At 41.2% G+C, this 22,749-nt stretch overlaps 1 protein-coding gene across 1 annotated transcript; it reads left to right on the forward strand.

Annotated features, from left to right (window-relative positions):
* The first annotated feature begins 11,637 nt into the window (after positions 1–11,637).
* On the forward strand, positions 11,638–15,103 carry LOC123727181 (perforin-1). Its single transcript, XM_045695349.2, has 4 exons — positions 11,638–11,713; positions 12,464–12,622; positions 14,555–14,674; positions 14,827–15,103. The coding sequence occupies exons 2-4, from the start codon at positions 12,470–12,472 to the stop codon at positions 14,962–14,964; spliced, it is 411 nt and encodes a 136-aa protein (XP_045551305.1). The 5' UTR covers positions 11,638–11,713; positions 12,464–12,469; the 3' UTR covers positions 14,965–15,103.
* Positions 15,104–22,749: the final 7,646 nt, after the last annotated feature.

Raw genomic sequence — 22,749 nt, forward strand, 5'->3', positions numbered from 1 at the left:
TAGACTGATAATTTCTTTGTCAGTGGGCAAACGTACAAAATCAGCAGGGGATCAAAAACTTTTTTCCCTCACTGTATTATGATCGCTATGTTGCACTCATTGCTATGATATAATTCCTCCACGAACACGTAAGCCGTGCAAACTGTTTAGCCTACCGGACATTGTGACACTATTGTTATCTAGGCTACTTAGCTAGCCATGCTGGGTGTCGTGTGTGTGTGTGTCAGTGTGTGTGTTTTAGCTGGTGTTTTTGACTGACCTGGTCCCTTACTGGCGAACATGTCGCTTATTTTGCAGCATGCTGCGTCTGTGGCAAGGGCCTTTCTTTTTTTATTCTCTCCCTCTCCGCTCCACCTTTCCTTTTCTGACCGTCAATTTCACCGTGCGACTTGTCGAAAATGCTATGTGCAGAGAAGCAGGTAAATGGTTGCTATGTGCGTCGCGGAGAGACCTGATGTCATTCTATGCAGCGAGAGAGTGAGAGTCGCGCCTGAGGCGTGGCTTCTCCGTCAACTCATTCCTGCTTGCTATATTATTGCTGGTCAAGTTGACTATTCACGGCAGCCCAAAACGACCCTCAGGCCACCGGGAAATGTCCCGGTGCTCCCGACGGCCAGTCCGCCATTGATGCCCCCCCTCACTCTCTCTCCCACACCACGTTTTACAACGGTCATAAATTCCTGCTAGAAACTCTCTCTCTTCGCTGCCATGGAGTATGGAGGGAGAGAGCTTGTGGAGAACAGATATTCTTCTTCCCAAAACTCCTAATCCCCAAAATTGGAGAAGTAAACAATATTTATATTTTTGAGAATTTGGGAATGGTCCGTGGACACTTAAGGGACAGTGATGTTGAGTTTTTTTTATTTGGAGATCTCATGAAGGACAGGAAACACACATTACTGTGTCTTTGGTTGTGTGCACTTATCAACTATGGGGTTTACATCTAAATGTTGTGAACTGTATGTGATTAAATATGAAACTATTTGTGAAAAGATGAAATGTGATGTTAGCTTTCTAAACGAGAGAATGGATTTTCATATAAAGTTTAACTAGTCAGTGGCCACGCCCCAGTGATCAAGACATTACATCAGGTGTCATGGAACCACCCTTTTCTACACCAGAATAAAAGGACTCGTGACAAAATATACATTTAGTCAAGTTAACGCCGGGACAGGGAGTTCCCACGTTGAAATAGCTGGATCTCTGAAACTTTCAACAGAGAAGTACTACTCGTGTCAAAGAGGGCCACGGTAAGCTGGACGTCTCAAATGGTGAAGAAGACCAGAAAAAAATGAAGCTGTCGCTACAATGTTGAAATGGTTGGCAATTCAAAAACTAGAGTCAGAGAACGCCAGGACAGAGTCCCCACGTTGAAATGGCTACAACTCTATAAAGTAAAGAATAATTATTCAGACTGCAGCTGTTTAAATACTTTAGTCTGGTAAACGCAGCCGATCTAAGAACAGTTCCGAATGGTACTCTGAAGTATCCATTATAACAACTGTGACAGACTGTGACTCCTGGGGAACGCAAATAGAGACTTTTCTGTCGACTCTCCAGCAGATGAACCAGAAACCACAGAGAGAGACAACCAGACATATGCTCGTAAATATGTAAATTGCAATTTATTTTCGAATGAGCCGTTGTTCATATTCAAAGTATTAACAATTTCTATGAGTGTAGTTATCAGCTATGAGTTTCCTGCTCTTGATCGGTCCCCATCCCCTTTCCTTTGTCTACCAAGCCGTCATATCGGTTTCATCCTGTAGGGACATTTCCTTTGTATCATGCAGTTAAACATGTGTGAACTAATTGTGTGAGTGTTTATGTAATTCTGTGATTTGATTAGTTAGTCAGTAAATAAATGATTAAACCAATTTCTATATTGCTGATTCATGATCTATGCTAGGGTTGGTGCAGACATCCAACGGTTTGCGACATTCAGAATATGACTGATGAGGTGATATTACATTAATAAGTGACTGTAATCGATAAGATATGAAAATATCTGAAGAGTTAATTCAGGAAATAGAGACACTTAAATATTTTCCCGTGGTGCCCCGACTTCCTAGTCAATTAAAGTTACATGATTAGTTTAATCGCGTAATAAAATTACACATAGAGAATTGATTTGATCATATACAGTCTTCACATTTAATGATAGTCAACGACACAACAGTATACAATTTTGTGCTTAAACCTGAGTGTAATATACCTTTTCGTTATTCTACGGTTTGGCCTTCTTTCATAATCAGCATTTCAGATAAATACAACATTTCCCCATGGTGATAATTAAGTCCTAATGCTATGTTATCTTAAGGACCCAACCTGGGATGACATGGTGGGAAGCTAAGCTGCAGCATCACCATCAGCATGGGAACCCACAACGTCAGAGAACCATCTGTTATACATGTGACCCCCCATGTGGAAATTAACTGAATAATAATTCAACATGGTATATTATCAACAACAACTAAAATATGACTTCATCACACCAGATGGGGGCGCTGTTGTATAGAGAACTGCTGGCTAGGATTCCTAAAGCTTCTCAGAGTAGGACTGATGAGATATATCGCCAGTGATGCCTTTCAGACGGTGGTGTAAAATACATTAGTAAAAAATAATTTAAAGTACTACTGAAGTCGTTTTTTGAGCATCTGTACTGTACTTCACTATTCATATTTTTTTGACAACTTTCACTTAACTACAGTGAAATGGTCCACCCACACAGACAGCGTGGTGAAGAAGGCGCAACAGCACCTCTTCAACCTCAGGAGGCTGAAGAAATTCGACTTGTCACCAAAAACACTCACAAACTTTTACAGATGCACAATCGAGAGCATCCTGTCGGGCTGTATCACCACCTGGTACGGCAACTGCACCTCCCGCAACTGTAAGGCTCTCCAGAGGGTAGTGAGGTCTGCACAACGCATCACCGGGGGCAAACTACCTGTCCTCCAGGACACCTACACCACCCGATGTCACAGGAAGGCCAAAAAGATCATCAAGGACAACAACCACCCGAGCCACTGCCTGTTCACCCTGCTATCATCCAGAAGGCGAGGTCAGCACAGGTGCATCAAAGCTGGGACCGAGAGACTGAAAAACAGCTTCTATCTCACGGCCACCAGACTGTTAAACAGCCATCACTAACATTGAGTGGCTGCTGCCAACATACTGACTCAAATCTCTAGCCACTTTAATAATTAATAATTGGATGTAATAAATGTATCACTAGCCACTTTAAACAATGCCACTTTACATAATGTTTACATACCCTACATTACTCATCTCATATGTATATACTGTACTCTATACAATCTACTGCATATTGCCTATGCCGTTCGGCCATCACTCATTCATATATTTATATGTACATATTCTTAATCATTCCTTTACACTTGTGTGTATAAGGTAGTTGTTGTGAAATTGTTAGATTACTTGTTAGATATTACTGCACGGTCGGAACTAGAAGCACAAGCATTTCGCTACACTCGCATTAACATCTGCTAACCATGTGTAAGTGACCAATCAAATTTGATTTGATTTGATTCCTAAAGAAAATAATGTATTTTTTACTCTATGCATTTTCCCTGACACCCCAAAGTACTGATTAAATGTTGAATGCTTAGCAGCACAGGGAAATGGTCAAATTCACACACTTATAAAGAGAACTTATCCCCACTGCCTCTGCTCTGGTGTACTCACTAAAGACAAATGTTTATTTGTAAATGTAATCTTTTAGTTTTGGAGTGTGCCTCTGGCTATCCCAAAAATAAAAATAAAAAAAATGGTGCCGTCCGTCTGGTTGGCTTGATATAAGGAGTAAGAAATGATTTATAGTTTTGATACTTAAATATATTTCTGAAATTACATTTACTTTTGATACATAAGTATATTTTAAACCAAATACCTTTAGACTTTTCCTCAAGTAGTATTTTACTGCATTCAGATCAGGGGAGACCTGTTCTAATCTGTGTCTCAGATTAGGAGTGCTGATCTAAGATCAGGTTTTCCCAGTCCAGAACAATCTGCTTCAATATGATCTAAAAAGTCAAACTGTTATGAACACGCTTCATGAATACGGGTCTAGATCAGGAACCGTGTCCACAAAGCACCTCAGAGTAGAGACTGCTTTCCAACATCAGGTGGTTTCTGTTGACTGTTTCTGTTGACTATCTAATGGAGGTTCTTGAACAGGAAAACATCTGAGAGCAGAGCATTACATTTACATTTTAGTCATTCAGCAGACGTTCTCATTCAGAACGACTGACAGAGGAGGACAGAGGAGTCGAGGAAAAGACAGACTTTTGCCCAAATGTGAATCTCCCATTGAATAAAATGTATGTCAGTGACCGGGAAACTAATGAGTGGTCGAGAGGTCGAGGAGAGTGTTAATCGTTAGTAGGTAAATGAGTAGTCTGCTCTCCTCCTCCTTTACCTACTTCAGCAGAGGATTCACAAGAGTATCCTTATTTATTTTGGGATTACGATGAGCCAATGAGGATGGTGTGATGTCTCCACATCCCTGACTGAGCAATGAGGTCATTCCTCAGGATCTTCCGTGTGTGTGTGTGTGTGTGTGTGTGTGTGTGTGTGTGTGTGTGTGTGTGTGTGTGTGTGTGTGTGTGTGTGTGTGTGTGTGTGTGTGCGCGCGTGTGTGTGTGTGTGTGTGTGTGTGTGTGTGTGTGTGTGTGTGTGTGTGTGTGTGTGTGTGTGTGCGCGTGTTTGTCAATGGACTGATATCCAGGTTTGGTCTGCATTGCGTATCCCTGACCCTCTCCCACCCCTGCTTGTACCACGACACCACAGAGGCAGAAATTAACTTTTTTCAATCAAGTTAGTTATTGATGACAGATAGAGAATTGGTAAAAATGTGTGCGAAATTACTACAGTATCTCAAACTGATTAGGTGATGGAGCCTGGCCAACGGTGAGAAGATGATTTTTCACGGCATTGCTATCAGTAACAACAAGACAACCAATTGGACAATCACAATGTGGTCATTATTAACATTACAGCCCGTTGGATAATCGCAGTGTGGTCATTAATAATATTACAGCCCATTGGACAATCACAGTGTGATCATTAATAACACCAGAGCCCATTGGATAATCACAGTGTGGTCATTAATAACGTGACAGCCCATTGGATAATCACAGTGTGGTCATTAATAACGTGACAGCCCATTGGATAATCACAGTGTGGTCATTAATAACGTGACAGCCCATTGGATAATCACAGTGTGGTCACTAATAACGTGACAGCCCATTGGATAATCCCAGTGTGGTCATTAATAACACCAGAGCCCATTGGATAATCACAGTGTGGTCATTAATAACGTGACAGCCCATTGGATAATCCCAGTGTGGTCATTAATAACACCAGAGCCCATTGGATAATCACAGTGTGGTCATTAATATCGTGACAGCCCATTGGATAATCACAGTGTGGTCATTAATAATGTGACAGCCCATTGGATAATCACAGTGTGGTCATTAATAATGTGACAGCCCATAGGATAATCACTGTGTGGTCATTAATAATGTGACAGCCCATTGGATAATCACAGTGTGGTCATTAATAATGTGACAGCCCATTGGATAATCACTGTGTGGTCATTAATAATGTGACAGCCCATTGGATAATCACAGTGTGGTCATTAATAACGTGACAGCCCATTGGATAGTCACAGTGTGGTCACTAATAACGTGACAGCCCATTGGATAATCCCAGTGTGGTCACTAATAACATGACAGCCCATTGGATAATCCCAGTGTGGTCACTAATAACGTGACAGCCCATTGGATAATCACAGTGTGGTCATTAATATCGTGACAGCCCAGTGGATAATCACAGTGTGGTCATTAATAACGTGACAGCCCATTGGATAATCACAGTGTGGTCATTAATATCGTGACAGCCCAGTGGATAATCACAGTGTGGTCACTAATAACATGACAGCCCATTGGATAATCACAGTGTGGTCACTAATAAAATGACAGCCCATTGGATAATCACAGTGTGGTCATTAATAACATGACAGCCCATTGGATAGTCACAGTGTGGTCATTAATAGCGTGACAGCCCATTGGATAATCACAGTGTGGTCATTAATAATGTGATGACAGCCCATTGGATAATCACACATAGCCCTTACACATCCTGGAGGTGTGTTTTGGGTCATTGTCCTGCTGAAAAACAAATTGTAGTCCCACTAAGTGCAAACCAGATGGGATGGCGTATCGCTACAGAATGATGTGGTAGCCATGCTGGTTATGTGTGCTTTGAATTCTAAATAAACCACTGTCACCAGCAAAGCACCCCCACACCATCACACCTCCTCCTCCATGCTTCACGGTGGGATCCACACATGCAGGGATCATCCGTTCACCTACTCTGCGTCTCACAAAGACAGGGCGGTTGGAACCAAAACTTCAAACTCAGTTTTACCCAATTCCTGACATTTAATACTACTAAAACTGCCCTGTCTTAGGTCATTTAGGATCACCACTTTATTTTAAGAATGTGAAATGTCAGAATAATAGTAGAGAGAATTATTTAGTTCAGCTATTATTTCTTTCATCCCATTCCCAGTGTGTCAGAAGTTTACATACACTCAATTAGAATTTGGTAGCATTGCCATTAAATTGTTTAACTTGGGTCAAATGTTTTGGGTAGCCTCCCACAAGCTTCCCACAATAAGTTGGGTGAATTTTGGCCCATTCCTCCTGACAGAACTGGTGAAACTGAGTCAGGTTTGTAGGCCTCCTTGCTCGCACATACATTTTCAGTTCTGCCCACAAATATTCTATAGGATTGAGGTCAGGGCTTTGTGATGGCCACTCCAATACCTTGACTTTGTTGTCCTTAAGCCATTTTGCCTCAACTTTGGAAGAATGCTTGGGGTCATTGTGACCCCAAGCTTTAACTTCCTGACTGATGTCTTGAGATGTTGCTTCAATATATCCACATCATTTTTCTGCCTCATGATGCCATCTATTTTGTGAAGGGCACCAGTCCCTCCTGCAGCAAAGCACCCCCACAACATGATGCTGCCACCCCCATGCTTCACGGTTGGGATGGTGTTCTTCAGCTTGCAAGCCTCCCCCTTTTTCCTCCAAACATAACGATGGTCATTATGGCCAAAGAGTTATATTTTTGTTTCATCAGACCAGAGGACATTTCTCCAAAAAGTACGATCTTTGTCCCCATGTGCAGTTGCAAACCGTAGTCTGGCTGTTTTATGGCGGTTTTGGAGCAGTGGCTTCTTCCTTGCTGAGCGGCCTTTCAGGTTATGTCGATATAGGACACGTTTTACTGTGGATATAGATACTTTTGTACCTGTTTCCTCCAGCATCTTCACAAGGTCCTTTGCTGTTGTTCTGGGATTAATTTGCACTTTTCGTACCAAAGTACGTTCATCTCTAGGAGACAGAACACGTCTCCTTCCTGAGCGGTATGACGGCTGCGTGGTCCCATGGTGTTTAGACTTGCTTACTATTGTTTGTACAGATGAACGTGGTACCTTCAGGCGTTTGGAAATTGCTCCCAAGGATGAACCAGACTTGTGGAGGTCTACACGTTTTTTTTCTGAGGTCTTGGCTGATTTCTTTTGATTTTCCTATGCTGTCAAGCAAAGAGGCACTGAGATTGAAGGTAGGCCTTGTAATACATCCACAGGTACACCCCCAATTTACTCAAATTATGTCAATTAGCTTATCAGAAGCTTCTAAAGCCATGACATCATTTTCTGGAATTTTGCAAGCTGTTTAAATGCATAGTCAATTTAGTGTATGTAAACTTCTGGCCCACTGGAATTGTGATACAGTGAATTGTAAGTGAAATAATATGTCTGTAAACAATTGTTGGACAAATGACTTGTGTCATGCACACAGTAGATGTCCTAACCAACTTGCCAAAACTATAGTTTGTTAGTAAGAAATTTGTGGAGTGGTTGAAAAACAAGTGTTAATGACTCCAACTTAAGTGTATGTAAACTTCCGACTTCAACTGTATATAATATATATGTGTATATTTATACTACAGACACTGACATTGCTCGTCCTAATATTTACACATTTCTTCATTCAATTCTTTTACTTTTAGATTTGTATATTGTTAGATATTACTGCACTGTTAGAGTTAGGAACAAAAGCATTTCACTACAACTGCAGTATCATCTGCTAGTCTCATTGCAAAATGTGTAGAATAGAAGGAAATTGGCTTTAAAACTGCCAAAATGTTTATTTCAGCCTGGCAAAATGTGTAGATTAGAATAACATGAGATAAGCTATAAAACTGCTAATTTGGCTCTATTGTACACATGACAAAAGTAAATGTGTACAATTGGAGGAAATTAGGGTGAGGAGTCCATCTCCTGATTCTGTAGCATGAGGCATGTACAAATACAGCTCCTTTCTTCCGCTCCTTCGCTTTCCTAGCTCTCTTCCTCCCATCTTAGTTTTATTTTCCTTCTCTCCTTTCCTAGCATCTTCTCCTCCTTTTTATTGCCCCTTTTCCTTCACTAGCTTCCTTTCCTCTTTACCTTTTCTAGATCCCGTTCCTAATTTCCTTGCTTTCTTTCCTAATTTCCTTTACTCTTCTTCTTTCCTAGGTTCCTTTCCTCTTTTCCTAGCTTCCTTTCCTTGATATATGTCCTCCGTTCCTCATTCACTTTTCTAGCTCCCTTTCCTCCTATCCTTTCCTAACTACCTTTCCGTTCCTCCTTCCCTAGCTTCCTTTCCTCTCTTTTCCTAGCTCCCTTTCTTTCTTTCCCAGCTTCCTTTCCTCCGACTACAGTAGTGTCGTTGAGCCTTCTACACTACTAGTACTGCTTCTAAACTCAGCAAAAAAAGAAACGTCCCTTTTTAATTTTTTGGTTAATTCTTTCCAATGTGTCGAGTAATTATCTTATCGTTTTCTCATGATTCGGTTGGGTCTAATTGTGTTGCTGTTCTGAGCATTTTTCTCTCTCTCTTTCACTCTCTCTCACTCCCTCTCTCTCTCTCCATCTCTCTCTCTCTCTCTCTCTCTCTCTCTCTCTTTCTCTCTCTCTCCATCTCTCTCTCTCTCTCTCTCTCTCTCTCTCTCTCTCTCTTTATCTCTCTCACTCTCTCTCTCTCTCTTTATCTCTCTCATTCCTAGTTGTCCTTCTTCAATAGAGCCCTCGCTGTGAGCCATTTCCTCCTCTCTCTCTCAGTCCTTTTGCCTGCTGTTACTGTGTGCCCTGGCTACCCTCCATAGTGGGTAAGTCAAGGTGTACAGTCTTAAAAGCGATTCATAGTCCAAAGCCAATGGCTTCGTAAAGGTTTGTTGTTGAGCCATCACTCCTGGCAATAAAGAAATCATTAACAACAAATCTGACCCTGCCTGGAGTAACAAGTTCATCTGCAATGATGTTGAGGTCAATGACAACCTGAAGCTGGAGGTGTGGGACAATGATGTGTTAGCTGATGACCACCTGGGGACCTGTTCCACCACAGTTACAGATCAGCTGATGACCACCTGGGGACCTGTTCCACCACAGTTACAGATCAGCTGACGACCACCTGGGGACCTGTTCAACCACAGTTATAGATCAGCTGACGACCACCTGGGGACCTGTTCAACCACAGTTACAGATCAGCTGACGACCACCTGGGGACCTGTTCCACCACAGTTACAGATCAGCTGACGACCACCTGGGGACCTGTTCAACCATAGTTACAGATCAGCTGACGACCACCTGGGGACCTGTTCAACCACAGTTACAGATCAGCTGACGACCACCTGGGGACCTGTTCCACCACAGTTACAGATCAGCTGACGACCACCTGGGGACCTGTTCAACCACAGTTACAGATCAGCTGCCTACTTCCTGTGGACCTGTTCAACCACAGTTATAGATGGAGCCCATAGTATGGAAAGTTTCCTGGGGCAGGGAACCCTCAACTGTCTTAATATTTGTCATTGATTATACATTTTTAGCTTTATTTATGCATTTCAGAAATTTTGAGAGACTTTACACACAGTCTCCACAAAATTACCATCTTTTAGCAAATATCTTTCTCCTGTTTCAGCACTTTTAGGTAAGTGACTAATCAATAACAGCCCGTTTTATAACTGCATCTCAAACCCCTCTCTGATAAGATGACAGAAAGCTGTAGTCTAGACCCACATGGGTGTACTTCAGCTGTGGGATGACATCACAATAACAACATTCTAAAGTGAATATTAACATAATTCAAACATTCAAAAAATCCTGTTGCAGATATGGCTAAGATCCTGTAGCACAGACAGACAGACAGACAGACGGCTGCTGCTAAAAGATAAGAGTTCAGCCTGTGTTTGTGTGTGGCGCCACAGAGAGAAGAGAGAGAGGGGTATGTTCTGTAGTCAGTGTATATTGTCACTGTGGGAGTGACGCATATTATAACACCTTAATTAGCTCTGTTGACTTCTTGTCATGGCTGTCGTATGAACGAGACCAAGGCGCAGCGTGTGTATCGTTCCACATATTTATTTATCTGTGAAACTATGCAAAACATACAATAAACTATACAAGAAAGAAACAACAAACCATGACAAAGAGATGCAACATACACTAACTTAAAATAATCTCCCACAAACACTAGTGGGAAAAACAACAACTTAAATATGATCCCCAATTAGAGACAACGATGACCAGCGGCCTCTATTTGGGAATGATACGGATAAAACACCAACCTAGAAAAAGGCACCTAAAGCACAACATAGACATTTTAACTAGACAAAAACCCCAACATAGAAAAAAGAAACTAGAACCAAACATATAAATAAATAAACTAGACAAAACCCCTAACATAGAAAAAAGAAACTAGAACCAAAACATATAAATAAATAAACTAGACAAAACCCCCCAGTCACGCCCTGCCCTACTCTACCATAGAAAAATACAAGCTCTCTATGGTCAGGACGTGGCACTTCTGTACTTCTTTAATACAAAAAGTATATTAATTAGATCTTGGAATATTAACCACTAGTGGATTCATTGCATTCAAAGTCATTGAGGATAAAACCAAGAGGTTTTACAACTCATCCGGGTGATAGGGCCCTGGGATGAAGCTTCTGTTGAAGCCAGAGACAGTGTTTGTATGTGGCGCCACAGAGTGAGTGATATAACTGTAGTTTGTAAAGGGTTTGTCCCACATTACACCCTATTCATTTTATAGTGAACTACTTTTGACCAGTAGTGCACTAAATAGGGAATAGGGTGCCATTTGGGATGCACTCCTTATAATACCACTCCTACTGAAGCAGTGGGCTGTGTGGCACCTGTTGTCTTCCTATAGATAGTGATCAATGGTATTACTGATGAATTACAGATTCTATGCAGTACTATTTACCATGTCCACCCTTAGCAATGTCCTCTCCCTTACCTAACTGTTTATTCATTGGGCTGGCCTTTCGACATTATCTGGAATAGAATTTGTTCAATCAGCATTTCAAATAGTATCAGAATTTGTTGTCACACCTTATAGGCTTCCATATGTCTCGTGGTAAAATAGGGTGTGTTTTCATTGATTAAGTCATCACTAAGTTGTTCTATGTACCACCTGTGGGTCATCATACCACCTGGGGAGGGTGGGGGGGGGGGGGCTGAGATCTTTATAAACAGCTAGATGGCACAGTAAGGACCATCAGCAGTTGGGTGACTAGAGAACAGACAGACGTCCATCTCAAGAATATCCAGGTAAGGCATGATCTGTTGTTCTGGTGCTGTTATTCTGTTCACCCCCTCTCTCTCTCTCTCTCTCTCTCTCTCTCTCTCTCTCTCTCTCTCTCTCTCTCTCTCTCTCTCTCTCTCTCTCTCTCTCTCTCTCTGGCTCTTTGCAAGTGAGTGGCTTTCCAAAAAGCTCTTTTAGATTTGTACAATAACAGATATAGATATGAAGTGTCAGTTTGGTTGAGTACACTGGATGACTTCTCAGCCAGGTTTGCTCTCAGAACTGAATGTGTAACACCATGGCAGTTTCTATATCAAGTGACATCTCCCTCCATCCAGGATACGCTGTTGTGGAAATCAAACACACTTCTGAAATGCCACTATCTGCAATTGAATAAGAGCCTGTATTTCTGCTGATTCAGGATTGTTCTGGTGTCTTCCATTTATTTCTCTCTCTCTGTCTGTCTATCTTTCTCTCTTCTTCCACTGACTAATCTCTTAACACTGATAATATATCCTGATCTTTCAACTATATTTTTACTCCTGTCAGAATACAGTTTGTAGTGTTAGTTCCAAGCTCTTATGGACATGTTTATACCTTCCCCTCCCTTCCCTTCCCCCCCTCCCCCTCCTCTCCTCTCCTCTCCTCTCCTCTCCTCTCCTCTCCTCTCCTCTCCTCTCCTCTCCTCCTCCTCCTCTCCTCTCCTCTCCTCTCCTCTCCTCTCCTCTCCTCTCCCCCTCCCCCTCCCCTCCCTTCCCCTCCTCTCTCTCTGACAGTGTACCATGGCCTCTCTCTCTCTGTCCCTGGGACTGCTGGTGCTATGCACTCTGGCTCTTGTACACTGTGACCTGTATGACGGCCACGTCAGGGTGTGGGGCCTTAGTGCCTCCAACCTGAAAGGAGACTTCCTCTCCCAGCCAGACCCCTACGTCAAGGTGAATTGATTCATTTATTTATTCTTTATTTAACCTGAACAGTCAGTTAACTTCTTTGGGATAGGGGGCAGTATTTTCACGGCCGGATAAAAAACATACCCGATTTAATCTGGTTACTACTCCTGCCCAGAAACTAGAATATGCATATAATTAGTAGATTTGGATAGAAAATACTCTAAAGTTTCTAAAACGGTTTGAATGGTGTCTGTGAGTATAACAGAACTCATACGGCAGGCCAAGACCTGAGAAGATTCCATACAGGAAGTGCCCTGTCTGACAATTTGTTGTCCTTCTGTTGCATCTCTATCGACATTACAGCATCTGTGCTGTAACGTTGACACTTTCTAAGGCTTCCATTGGCTCTCTAAAGCCGCCAGAAAGTGGAATGGGGTGTCTGCTGTCTCTGGGCAAAGTATAGGAGCAGAGTTTGTAAGTGGTCAGCCTGGGGACAGTGAGACTGGAGATGCGCGGTCACGAGAACTTGCCATGTTTTTCTTTCAGTCTTTGAATGAATACAACGTTGCCCGGTTGGAACATTATCGATATTTTATGAGAAAAATAGCATAACAATTGATTTTAAACAGCGTTTGACATGCTTCTAAGTACGGTAATGGAATATTTTGACATTTTTTGTCACGAAATGCACTCGCGCGTTACCCTTCGGATAGTGACCTGAACGCACGAACAAAACGGAGGTATTTGGATATAACTATGGATTATTTGGAACCAAAACAACATTTGTTGTTGAAGTAGAAGTCCTGGGAGTGCATTCAGACGAAGAACAGCAAAGGTAATCAAATTTTTCTAACAGTAATTCTGAGTTTAGTGAGCACCAAACTTGGTGGGTTGGCGGATGTCAAAATAGCTAGCCGTGATGGCTGAGCTATGTACTCAGAATATTGCAAAATGTGCTTTCGCTGAAAAGCAATTTTAAAATCGGACATAGCGATTGCATAAAGGAGTTCTGTATCTATAATTCTTAAAATATTTATGTTTTTTGTCAACGTTTATCGTGAGTAATTTAGTAAATTCACTGGAAGTTTTCGGTGGGTATGCTAGTTCTGAACATCACATGCTAATGTAAAAAGCAGTTTTTTGATATAAATATGAACTTGATTGAACAAAACATGCATGTATTGTATAACATAATGTCCTAGGAGTGTCATCTGATGAAGATCATCAAAGGTTAGTGCTGCATTTAGCTTTGGTTTGGGTTTATGTGACATATATGCTTGCTTGGAAAATGGCTGTGTAATTATTTGTGTCTATGTACTCTCCTAACATAATCTAAGGTTTTGCTTTCGCTGTAAAGCCTTTTTGAAATTGGACAATGTGGTTAGATTAACGAGAGTCTTGTCTTTAAAATGGTGTAAAATAGTTGATTGTTTGAGAAAATTTAATTGTGGTATTTTAGTTGGTTTTGTATTTTGCGCCGTGCGATGCCATTGGCTGTTGGCTAGGGGTTCCGCAGGCGGAACGGGGTTCCGCTAGCGGAACGTCTGTCCTCAACAGGTTAACAAAACATTCTTATTTACAATGAGGGACTGGCAGGTGGGGTGATAAAACAGAAGAAGTACAGTAATGTTACAGACAACACAGACATCATAACACAAAAGGACAGAGACACAGAACTAATCAAACAGTAAACAGTAGACAGTCAGCTGTCATTTGTTTGGTTATCAAGTAGGCTACAGAGACGTGGGAACATGAAAATGTCAGTGATTGGCTTGTTATTTGTTAGGTGAACTAATAAAAAAAATGAATGAACAAATGAACAAACGAACATATTAATTCATTTTAAAATACTTATAAGAGGTTTCTCATTCAAGTGAGACAACTGTACATATATAAAAAATAATTCAGTATTAAAAGCACAATAATAACATTTAAAAAATGTTTAATAAATTCTACTGACAACATTCTCTTCCTTAGGTATGGTGCGGCCCAGCCTTCGGTGGCATGAGCAGCATTCTGAAGAACCAGGCCAACCCCACCTGGCCCGGCGAGTTCAACTTCGTAGACATCATCCACAATTCTGTCCTGAAGCTGGAGGTGAGTTTCTCCCCTTACTATGCAAAGAGCTTTGAGCACTGGAAAAGTACTATGTAAATCCCATCAATTATTATTATGAAGTTAAAGATGATAATGATGAGGAGGAGGATTATTAGGATTATTTTTACTATTATTATTATTATTATTATTAGGTGTGGGATAATAACGTCGGACCAGATCACCGCCTGGGAACCTGCAGCACCACCATCCGCCGAGGAACACACACTGAGACCTGCCACCTGAAGAAAGGCACCGTCTACTACACATACAGCTACGACTACAGTCACTAGAAAGAACAGAATGATGATTAGATTGTAACCTATGACCATTGTGACCTTGTGTCTGATTGGTTTTCTCACCCTTTCACTCATGTATTCACTTCATTAGAGCATCAATTAAAAAAACTTGCTTTACAGCAAGATGGTCTAAGTCTGGCTTTATCATGTTTCTGAATTGTTTTATGATTTCTCAGAAGATGCCTTAGGAGATGGTCCATATCATATTAAAAGAGATGAATCAATATTTCTACTAGATTTGAAACCATTCGACATTTACCTTTTACAGTGTAACGACGTGGCCCTTTTGGGTATTTATCATGACCCCCCTTGCTCTCTCTTCCATCCCAGGTTTTACAACGGTCATAAATTCCTGCTAGAAACTCTCTCTCTTCACTTCCATTGTGTATGGAGGGAGAGAGCCTATGGAGAACAAAGACATTCTTCTTCCCAAAACTCTTTAACTTATTTGGGGTATCCCTCCTTCTTCTCAATTTCCGCCTGAAGACATACCCTAATCTAACTGCCTGTAGCTCAGGCCCAGAAACAAGGATATGCATATTCTTGGTATCATTTGAAAGGAGACACTCTGAATTTTGTGGAAATGTGAATTGAATGTAGGAGAATATAACACAATAGATCTGGTAGAAGATAATACAAGGAAAAAACATAAGTTTTCTGTTTTTTTATTGTTGTTGCATCATCTTTCAAATGACCAAAAACAGTCAAACATTCAGATAGGTAGCTGGGGATAATTTTAATGAAGAACATAAGAGGGCAGCAATAGTTTAGCAAAGTTTCAGACAGATAACTTCAAGAATGAGCGAGCTACATGACATGGAGCAGGAAGTCACCCAGGTGTCCCACACAAATGTACCCAAATGTACCCAAGTGCCGAATTGGTACAATGATACATTTTGAAGAAAATACAAAATACATAAATGCAATTCTAACACACCCCACCAAAAAATATATTTAAAAAAGATGTATATAGACATATTTATAAATAATTAATAATTAAATAAAAAATACCAAGGGTAACTATTTACACATTTTCTATTTACAATATTGTGAAGACCCTCAGTCTTCTACACGATATTGTGCTGCTGGTGCCATGACCCATAGCAGTCTCTTTCTGCTGTAAAGCATAGGGTTACTGAACAAGTGGTGCAGGTGCTGGGGCATTTCCTGTGACAAAGGGCACAACGACGCCTCCCTACTGTGCTCTTATTGCCCTGAGGCACATTCATGCCTGCAGAGATGAATCTGGGCAGGTGAACACCACTGGTTGAAGGAGCAGAAGGGACAGAGATAGAGGGGACAGAGGTAGCGGGGACAGAGGTAGAGGGGACAGAAGGTGATGCAGTGGACTTGCTGTAGCTAGCAAGCTCCTGGATGAGCAGCTCTCTGAAGGCTAGCTGTGAGATGGGGGGCTGTCCACAGCTCTTAGCCATTTCCTTCTGGAGGATGAAGGCATTCACCACAGCAATGTCGATGAAATGATAGAAAAATGTCTTGTACCATTTCATGGTCTTGTGGAGAACATTGTAGTAGCCTATCAGTGCGTCTGACAGGTCCACACCTCCCATGCCCTTGTTGTAGTCCTTTACAGCAGCTGGAATGGGGACATTTTTGTGGTCCATGCCTTGGTACCGTCCTTCACACGCCTGACGATGTGATCGCCACTGAAGGACTTGTGGATAGTTGTGCACATGACCACCTCTCTGGTATCCATACAAAGGGCAGGCCATCTTCACGAATCCATCGCATGGTACCCCGCTCATACCACTTAGGCATGTCGTTCACCTTTGTTTTTTGGAAAGCCCACTCTGTTGGTCCGAATGGTGCCACAAGCCCACACATCCCGCTTCCTCAGGTCTGTAAACAGGGTAGGGCTTGTGTAGAAGTTGTCCACAAACAGTTTGTAGCCCTTCCCCAGCAGTTGAAAATCCAATAACTCCATAACGGAATCATAACTAAGGCCATTACCGGTAGAAAAAACAGTTTTTCCCCCCATAAACAAAAAAATTGCTAGTGTAGGCACACACAGAATCAGCCAAAACAAACCGTTTGTAACCCCATTTTGTTGGTTTGTTCCGCATGTATTGTTTGAGTCCAATTCTGGCCTTTGAGGCTACCATCCTCTCATCTATGGACAGGTTCTGGGCGGGCTGAAAATAGGTATTGCAGGCCTCAATGATGTTGGGGTAGAGAGGTTTGATTTTGCAGAGCCTATCAAACCTTGCTGTGCCTCTCTTCTTGTCATTCTCCCCATCAACTTCTGAGTCACTGATGTGAAGCGCCCGTGAGATAGTCAGAAACCTTTTACAAGACATAACAGTGGTGGGGAAAGGCAGTTGATAGAGAGCTGACATTTTCCAGTAGTCCCTTAGAGTGTTCAACTTCACCAGCCCCATGTAAATGACCATTGAAAGGTAGCAGAAAAGGTCTGACATGGAAATGGGCTTCCGTGCCTCTTTCTTTCCTGCCTGCTTCTTTGCCCCGTACTTATTGGTGTTCGACACCAGGGAATCAACAACTGACGAGGTGAAAAACAGTTGAAAAAGTTGAAGGGAGCTGTACTTTGCAGTCATGTCTAGTTGAGGTCCTGGCTGCCTTTTGAGTCTAAAAACAGGTGGAATTGGTTCCACATCATCTTTTAACACAGAGTGCCAACGACCCTCTGACCCTCTGTCTGCAGGTTTCTCTCTTCCCCACCTCCGCTTCTTTGTCACTGACTTCACACCTCTAGATGGCCGGTTAGGTGTGGAGCCGGAGACAGCAGGGGTCCGGCTGGAATAACCAGCTTCAGAGGGAGATGGACACCTAGACATTGGCGGCTCATAATCATAATCACTGCCACTCTGAAAGATAAAAAAAATCAGTAACAATACTTTCACGTATGAGCACTGTATCAACACGTAAAATAAACAGATATGTATTGTATAGAGTACAGGGAACATAATCACTATGGTGAAGTGCTGTTCCATTCATTTACATTTTACATTTAAGATTATCAAAGCTCTAACCTTTGATGATCTTCATCAGATGACACACCTGGGACATTATGTTATACAATACATGCATGTTTTGTTCAATCAAGTTCATATTTATATCAAAAAACAGCTTTTTACATTAGCATGTGACGTTCAGAACTAGCATACCCCCCGCAAACTTCCGGAGGAATTTGCTAACAATTTACTAAATTACTCACGATAAACGTTCACAAAAAGCATAACAATTATTTTAAGAATTATAGATACAGAACTCCTCTATGCACTCGATATGTCCGATTTTAAAATAGCTTTTTGGTGAAAGCACATTTTGCAATATTCTAAGTACATAGCCCAGCCATCACAGGCTAGCTTTTTAGACACCCGGCAAGTTTAGCACTCACCAATATCAGATTTACTATTATAAAAGTTTGATTACCTTTTGTTGTCTTCGTCAGAATGCACTCCCAGGACTGCTACTTCAATAACAAATGTTGGTTTGGTCCAAAATAATCCATCGTTATATCCGAATAGCGGCGTTTTGTTCGTGCGTCCCAGACACTATCCGAAATGGTAAATCAGGGTCGCGCGCATGGCGCAATTCGTGACAATAAAAATCTAAATATTCCATTACCGTACTTCGAAGCATGTCAACCGCTGTTTAAAATCCATTTTTATGCAATTTTTCTCGTAAAAAAGCGATAATATTCCAACCGGGAATGTCCATTTAGCTACACAGAGGAAAGTAAACAACGGTTTCGGTCGACGCGGGCACGAGCCTGAGTCTCACAGTACTGTAACCAGCCACTACCCAAACGCGCTACTTTGTTTCAGCCAGAGCCTGCAAAGCCACGATTCATTATTTTGCCGCCTTCTGAGAGCCTATGGCAGCCGTAGGAAGTGTCACGGGACAGCTAAGATCCTCACTCTGCAATAAACAGAGACAAGAAGAACGACAGGCCACTTCCTGCATGAAATCTTCTCAGGTTTTTGCCTGCCATATGAGTTCTGTTATACTCACAGACACCATTCAAACAGTTTTAGAAACTTTGGAGTGTTTTCTATCCAAAGCCAATAATTATATGCATATTCTAGTTACTGGGCAGGAGTAGTAACCAGATTAAATCGGGTACGTTTTTTATCCAGCCGTGAAAATACTGCCCCCTAGCCATAACAGGTTAACAATGCAGCTGTTTAACCTGTTAGGGCTAGGGGGCAGCATTGACACGGCTGGATAAAAAACATACCCGATTTAATCTGGTTACCACTCCTACTCAGTAACTAGAATATGCATATACTTATTACATATGGATAGAAAACACCCTAAATTTTCTAAAACTGTTTGAATGGTGTCTGTGAGTATAACAGAACTCAAATGGCAGGTCAAAACCTGAGAGATTCCTTTACAGGAAGTGGCCTGTCTGACCATTTCTGGAACTTCTTTGCCATCTCTATCATTTACTAAGGATCTCTGCTCTAACGTGACACTTCCCACGTCGTCCATAGGCTCTCATAGCCCGGGAAAAAAGAGAATGTCGTCATTCCAGCCCCAGGCTGAAACACATTATCGCCTTTCTCAAGTGGCCCATCAAGAGACACTAGCTTATGCGCGTGACCCCGACCGCCCCCGCCTTTGGGATTTTTTCCTCTGTTTGCCGAAAAGGAGATTCCCTGTCGGAATTTTATCGCTTTTCTACGAGAAAAATGACGTAAAAATTGATTTTAAACAGCGGTTGACATGCTTCCACGTACGGCAATGGAATACTTTGAATTTTATTGTCAGGAATTGCGCCAAGCGCGCGACACTTCTTTACTATTTCGGATAGTGTCTGGAACGCACGAACAAAACGCCGCTATTCGGATATAACGATGGATTATTTTGGACCAAACCAACATTTGTTATTGAAGTAGACGTCCTGGGTGTGCATTCTGACGAAGACAACAAAAGGTAATGACATTTTTATAATAGTAAATATGATTATGGTGAGTGCTAAACTTGCCGGGTGTCTAAATAGCGAGCCCGTGATGCCTGGGCTATCTACTGAGAATATTGCAAAATGTGCTTTCACCAAAAAGCTATTTTAAAATCGGACATATCGAGTGCATAGAGGAGGTCTGTATCTATAATTCTTAAAATAATTGTTATGCTTTTTGTGAACGTTTATCGTGAGTAATTTAGTAAAATGTTAGCGAATTCCCCGTAAGTTTGCGGGGGGTATGCTAGTTCTGAACGTCACATGCTAATGTAAAAAGCTGGTTTTTGATATAAATATGAACTTGATTGAACAAAACATGCATGTATTGTATAACATAATGTCCTAGGGTTGTCATCTGATGAAGATCATCAAAGGTGAGTGCTGCATTTAGCTGTCTTCTGGGTTTTGGTGACATTATATGCTGGCTTGAAAAATGGGTGTCTGATTATTTCTGGCTTGGTACTCTGCTGACATAATCTAATGTTTTGCTTTCGTTGTAAAGCCTTTTTGAAATCGGACAGTGTGGTTAGATTAACGAGAGTCTTATCTTTAAATGGCTGTAAAATAGTCATATGTTTGAGAAATTGAAGTAATATGATTTTGAAGATTTTGAAAATCGCGCCACAGGATGGCAGTGGCTGTTACGTAGGTGGGACGAATTCGTCCCGCCGGTCCCATAGAGGTTAAATACTTTATACTGGTAAAAGCATCTGTTCTAAGAACAGTTCCGAATGGTACTCTAAAATAACCATTATAATAACTACGACAGACTGTGACTCCTGGGGAACGCAACCAGAGACTTTTCTGTCGACTTTTTAGCAGATGGACCGGTGTTTTTTGAAATCGGACAATGTGGTTAGATTAATGAGAGCCTTGTCTTTAAAATGGTGTAAAATAGTCATATGTTTGAGAAATTGAAGTTATAGCATTTATGAGGTATTTGTATTTCACGCCACGCAATTCCACTGGCTGTTGACTGGCAAGCGTCCCACCTTGCCCAGGGAGGTTAAATATGGAAAGCTTAGCAGCACAGAGAAATGATCTAATTCACACACTTATCAAGAGAACATATCCCCACTGCCTCTGCTTTGGCGAACTCACTAAAGACAAATGCTTTATTTGTAAAGGATGTCTGAGTTTTGGAGTGTGCCCCTGCCTATCCAAAAAACAAAAAAAATTTAAGAAATTGTGCAGTCTGGTTGGCTTGATATAAGGAATAAGATATTATTTAGACTTTTGATACTTAAGTATATTTCAGCAATTATATTTACTTTAATACTTAAAACCTTTTAGGGACAGACGTTCCGCTAGCGGAACGCCTCACCAATATCCAATGGTAGAGCGTGGCGCGAAATACAAATACCTTAAAAATGCTATAACTTCAATTTCTCAAACATATGACTATTTTACACCATTTTAAAGACAAGACTCTCGTTAATCTAACCACACTGTCCGATTTCAAAAAGGCTTTACAGCAAAAGCAAAACATTAGATTATGTCAGGAGAGTACCCTGCCAAAAATAATCACACAGCCATTTTCAAAGCAAGCATATATGTCACAAAAACCCAAACCACAGCTAAATGCAGCACTAACCTTTGATGATCTTCATCAGATGACACTCCTAGGACATTATGTTATACAATACATGCATGTTTTGTTCAATCAAGTTCATATTTATATCAAAAACCAGCTTTTTACATTAGCATGTGATGTTCAGAACGAGCATACCCACTGAAAACTTCCGGTGAATTTACTAAATTACTCACGATAAACGTTGACAAAAAACATAACAATTATTTTAAGAATTATAGATACAGAACTCCTTTATGCAATCGCAGTGTCAGATTTTAAAATAGCTTTTCGGCGAAAGCACATTTTGCAATATTCTGAGTAGATAGCTCGGCCATCACAGGCTAGCTAATATGACACCCACCAAGTTTGGGACAACCTAAACTCAGAATTACTATTAGAAAAATTGGATTACCTTTGCTGTTCCTCATCAGAATGCACTCCCAGGACTACTTCAACAACAAATGTTGTTTTGGTTCCAAATAATCCATAGTTATATTCAAATAGCTCTGTTTTGTTCGTGCGTTCAGGTCACTATCCGAAGGGTGACAATTCTAAATATTCCATTACCGTACTTAGAAGCATGTCAAACGCTGTTTAAAATCAATTTTTATGCTATTTTTCTCGTAAAATAGCGATAATATTCCAACCGGGAAACGTTGTATTCATTCAAATACTGAAAGAAAAACATGGCGAGTTCTCGTGAACGCGCATCTCCAGTCTCACTGTCCCCAGGCTGACCACTTACAAACTCTGCTCCTATACTTTGCCCAGAGACAGCAGACACCCCATTCCACTTTCTGGCGGCTTTAGAGAGCCAATGGAAGCCTTAGAAAACGTCATGTTACAGCACAGATGCTGTATTTTTGATAAAGATGCAACAGAATGACAACAAATTGTCAGACAGGGCACTTCCTGTATGGAATCTTCTCAGGTTTTGGCCTGCCATATGAGTTCTGTTATACTCACAGACACCATTCAAACAGTTTTAGAAACTTTAGAGTGTTTTCTATCCAAATCTACTAATTATATGCATATTCTAGTTTCTGGGCAGGAGTAGTAACCAGATTAAATCAGGTACGTTTTTTATCCGCCGTGAAAATACTGCCACCTATCCCAAAGAAGTTAAGTATATTTTAAACGAAATACTTTTAGACTTTTAGTCAAGTAGTATTTTACTGGGTGACTTTCGCTTTTACTTCAGTCATTTTCTATTAAGGTATCTTTACTTTTGCTCAATTATGACATTTGAGTACTTTTT

The sequence above is a fragment of the Salmo salar genome, chromosome 15, assembly GCF_965601325.2.
Source record: "Salmo salar chromosome 15, fSalSal1, whole genome shotgun sequence".
NCBI classification, from domain to species: Eukaryota; Metazoa; Chordata; class Actinopteri; order Salmoniformes; family Salmonidae; genus Salmo; species Salmo salar.

What these genes read in the sequence shown, in the direction of transcription:
- LOC123727181 (XM_045695349.2), top strand. Translation starts at nt 12,470, where the DNA reads ATGGCCTCTCTCTCTCTGTCCCTGGGACTGCTGGTGCTATGCACTCTG. An exon ending in AGCCAGACCCCTACGTCAAG is followed by an intron (nt 12,623 to 14,554) that starts GTGAATTGATTC and finishes TCTCTTCCTTAG; the next exon opens with GTATGGTGCGGCCCAGCCTT. An exon ending in ATTCTGTCCTGAAGCTGGAG is followed by an intron (nt 14,675 to 14,826) that starts GTGAGTTTCTCC and finishes TATTATTATTAG; the next exon opens with GTGTGGGATAATAACGTCGG.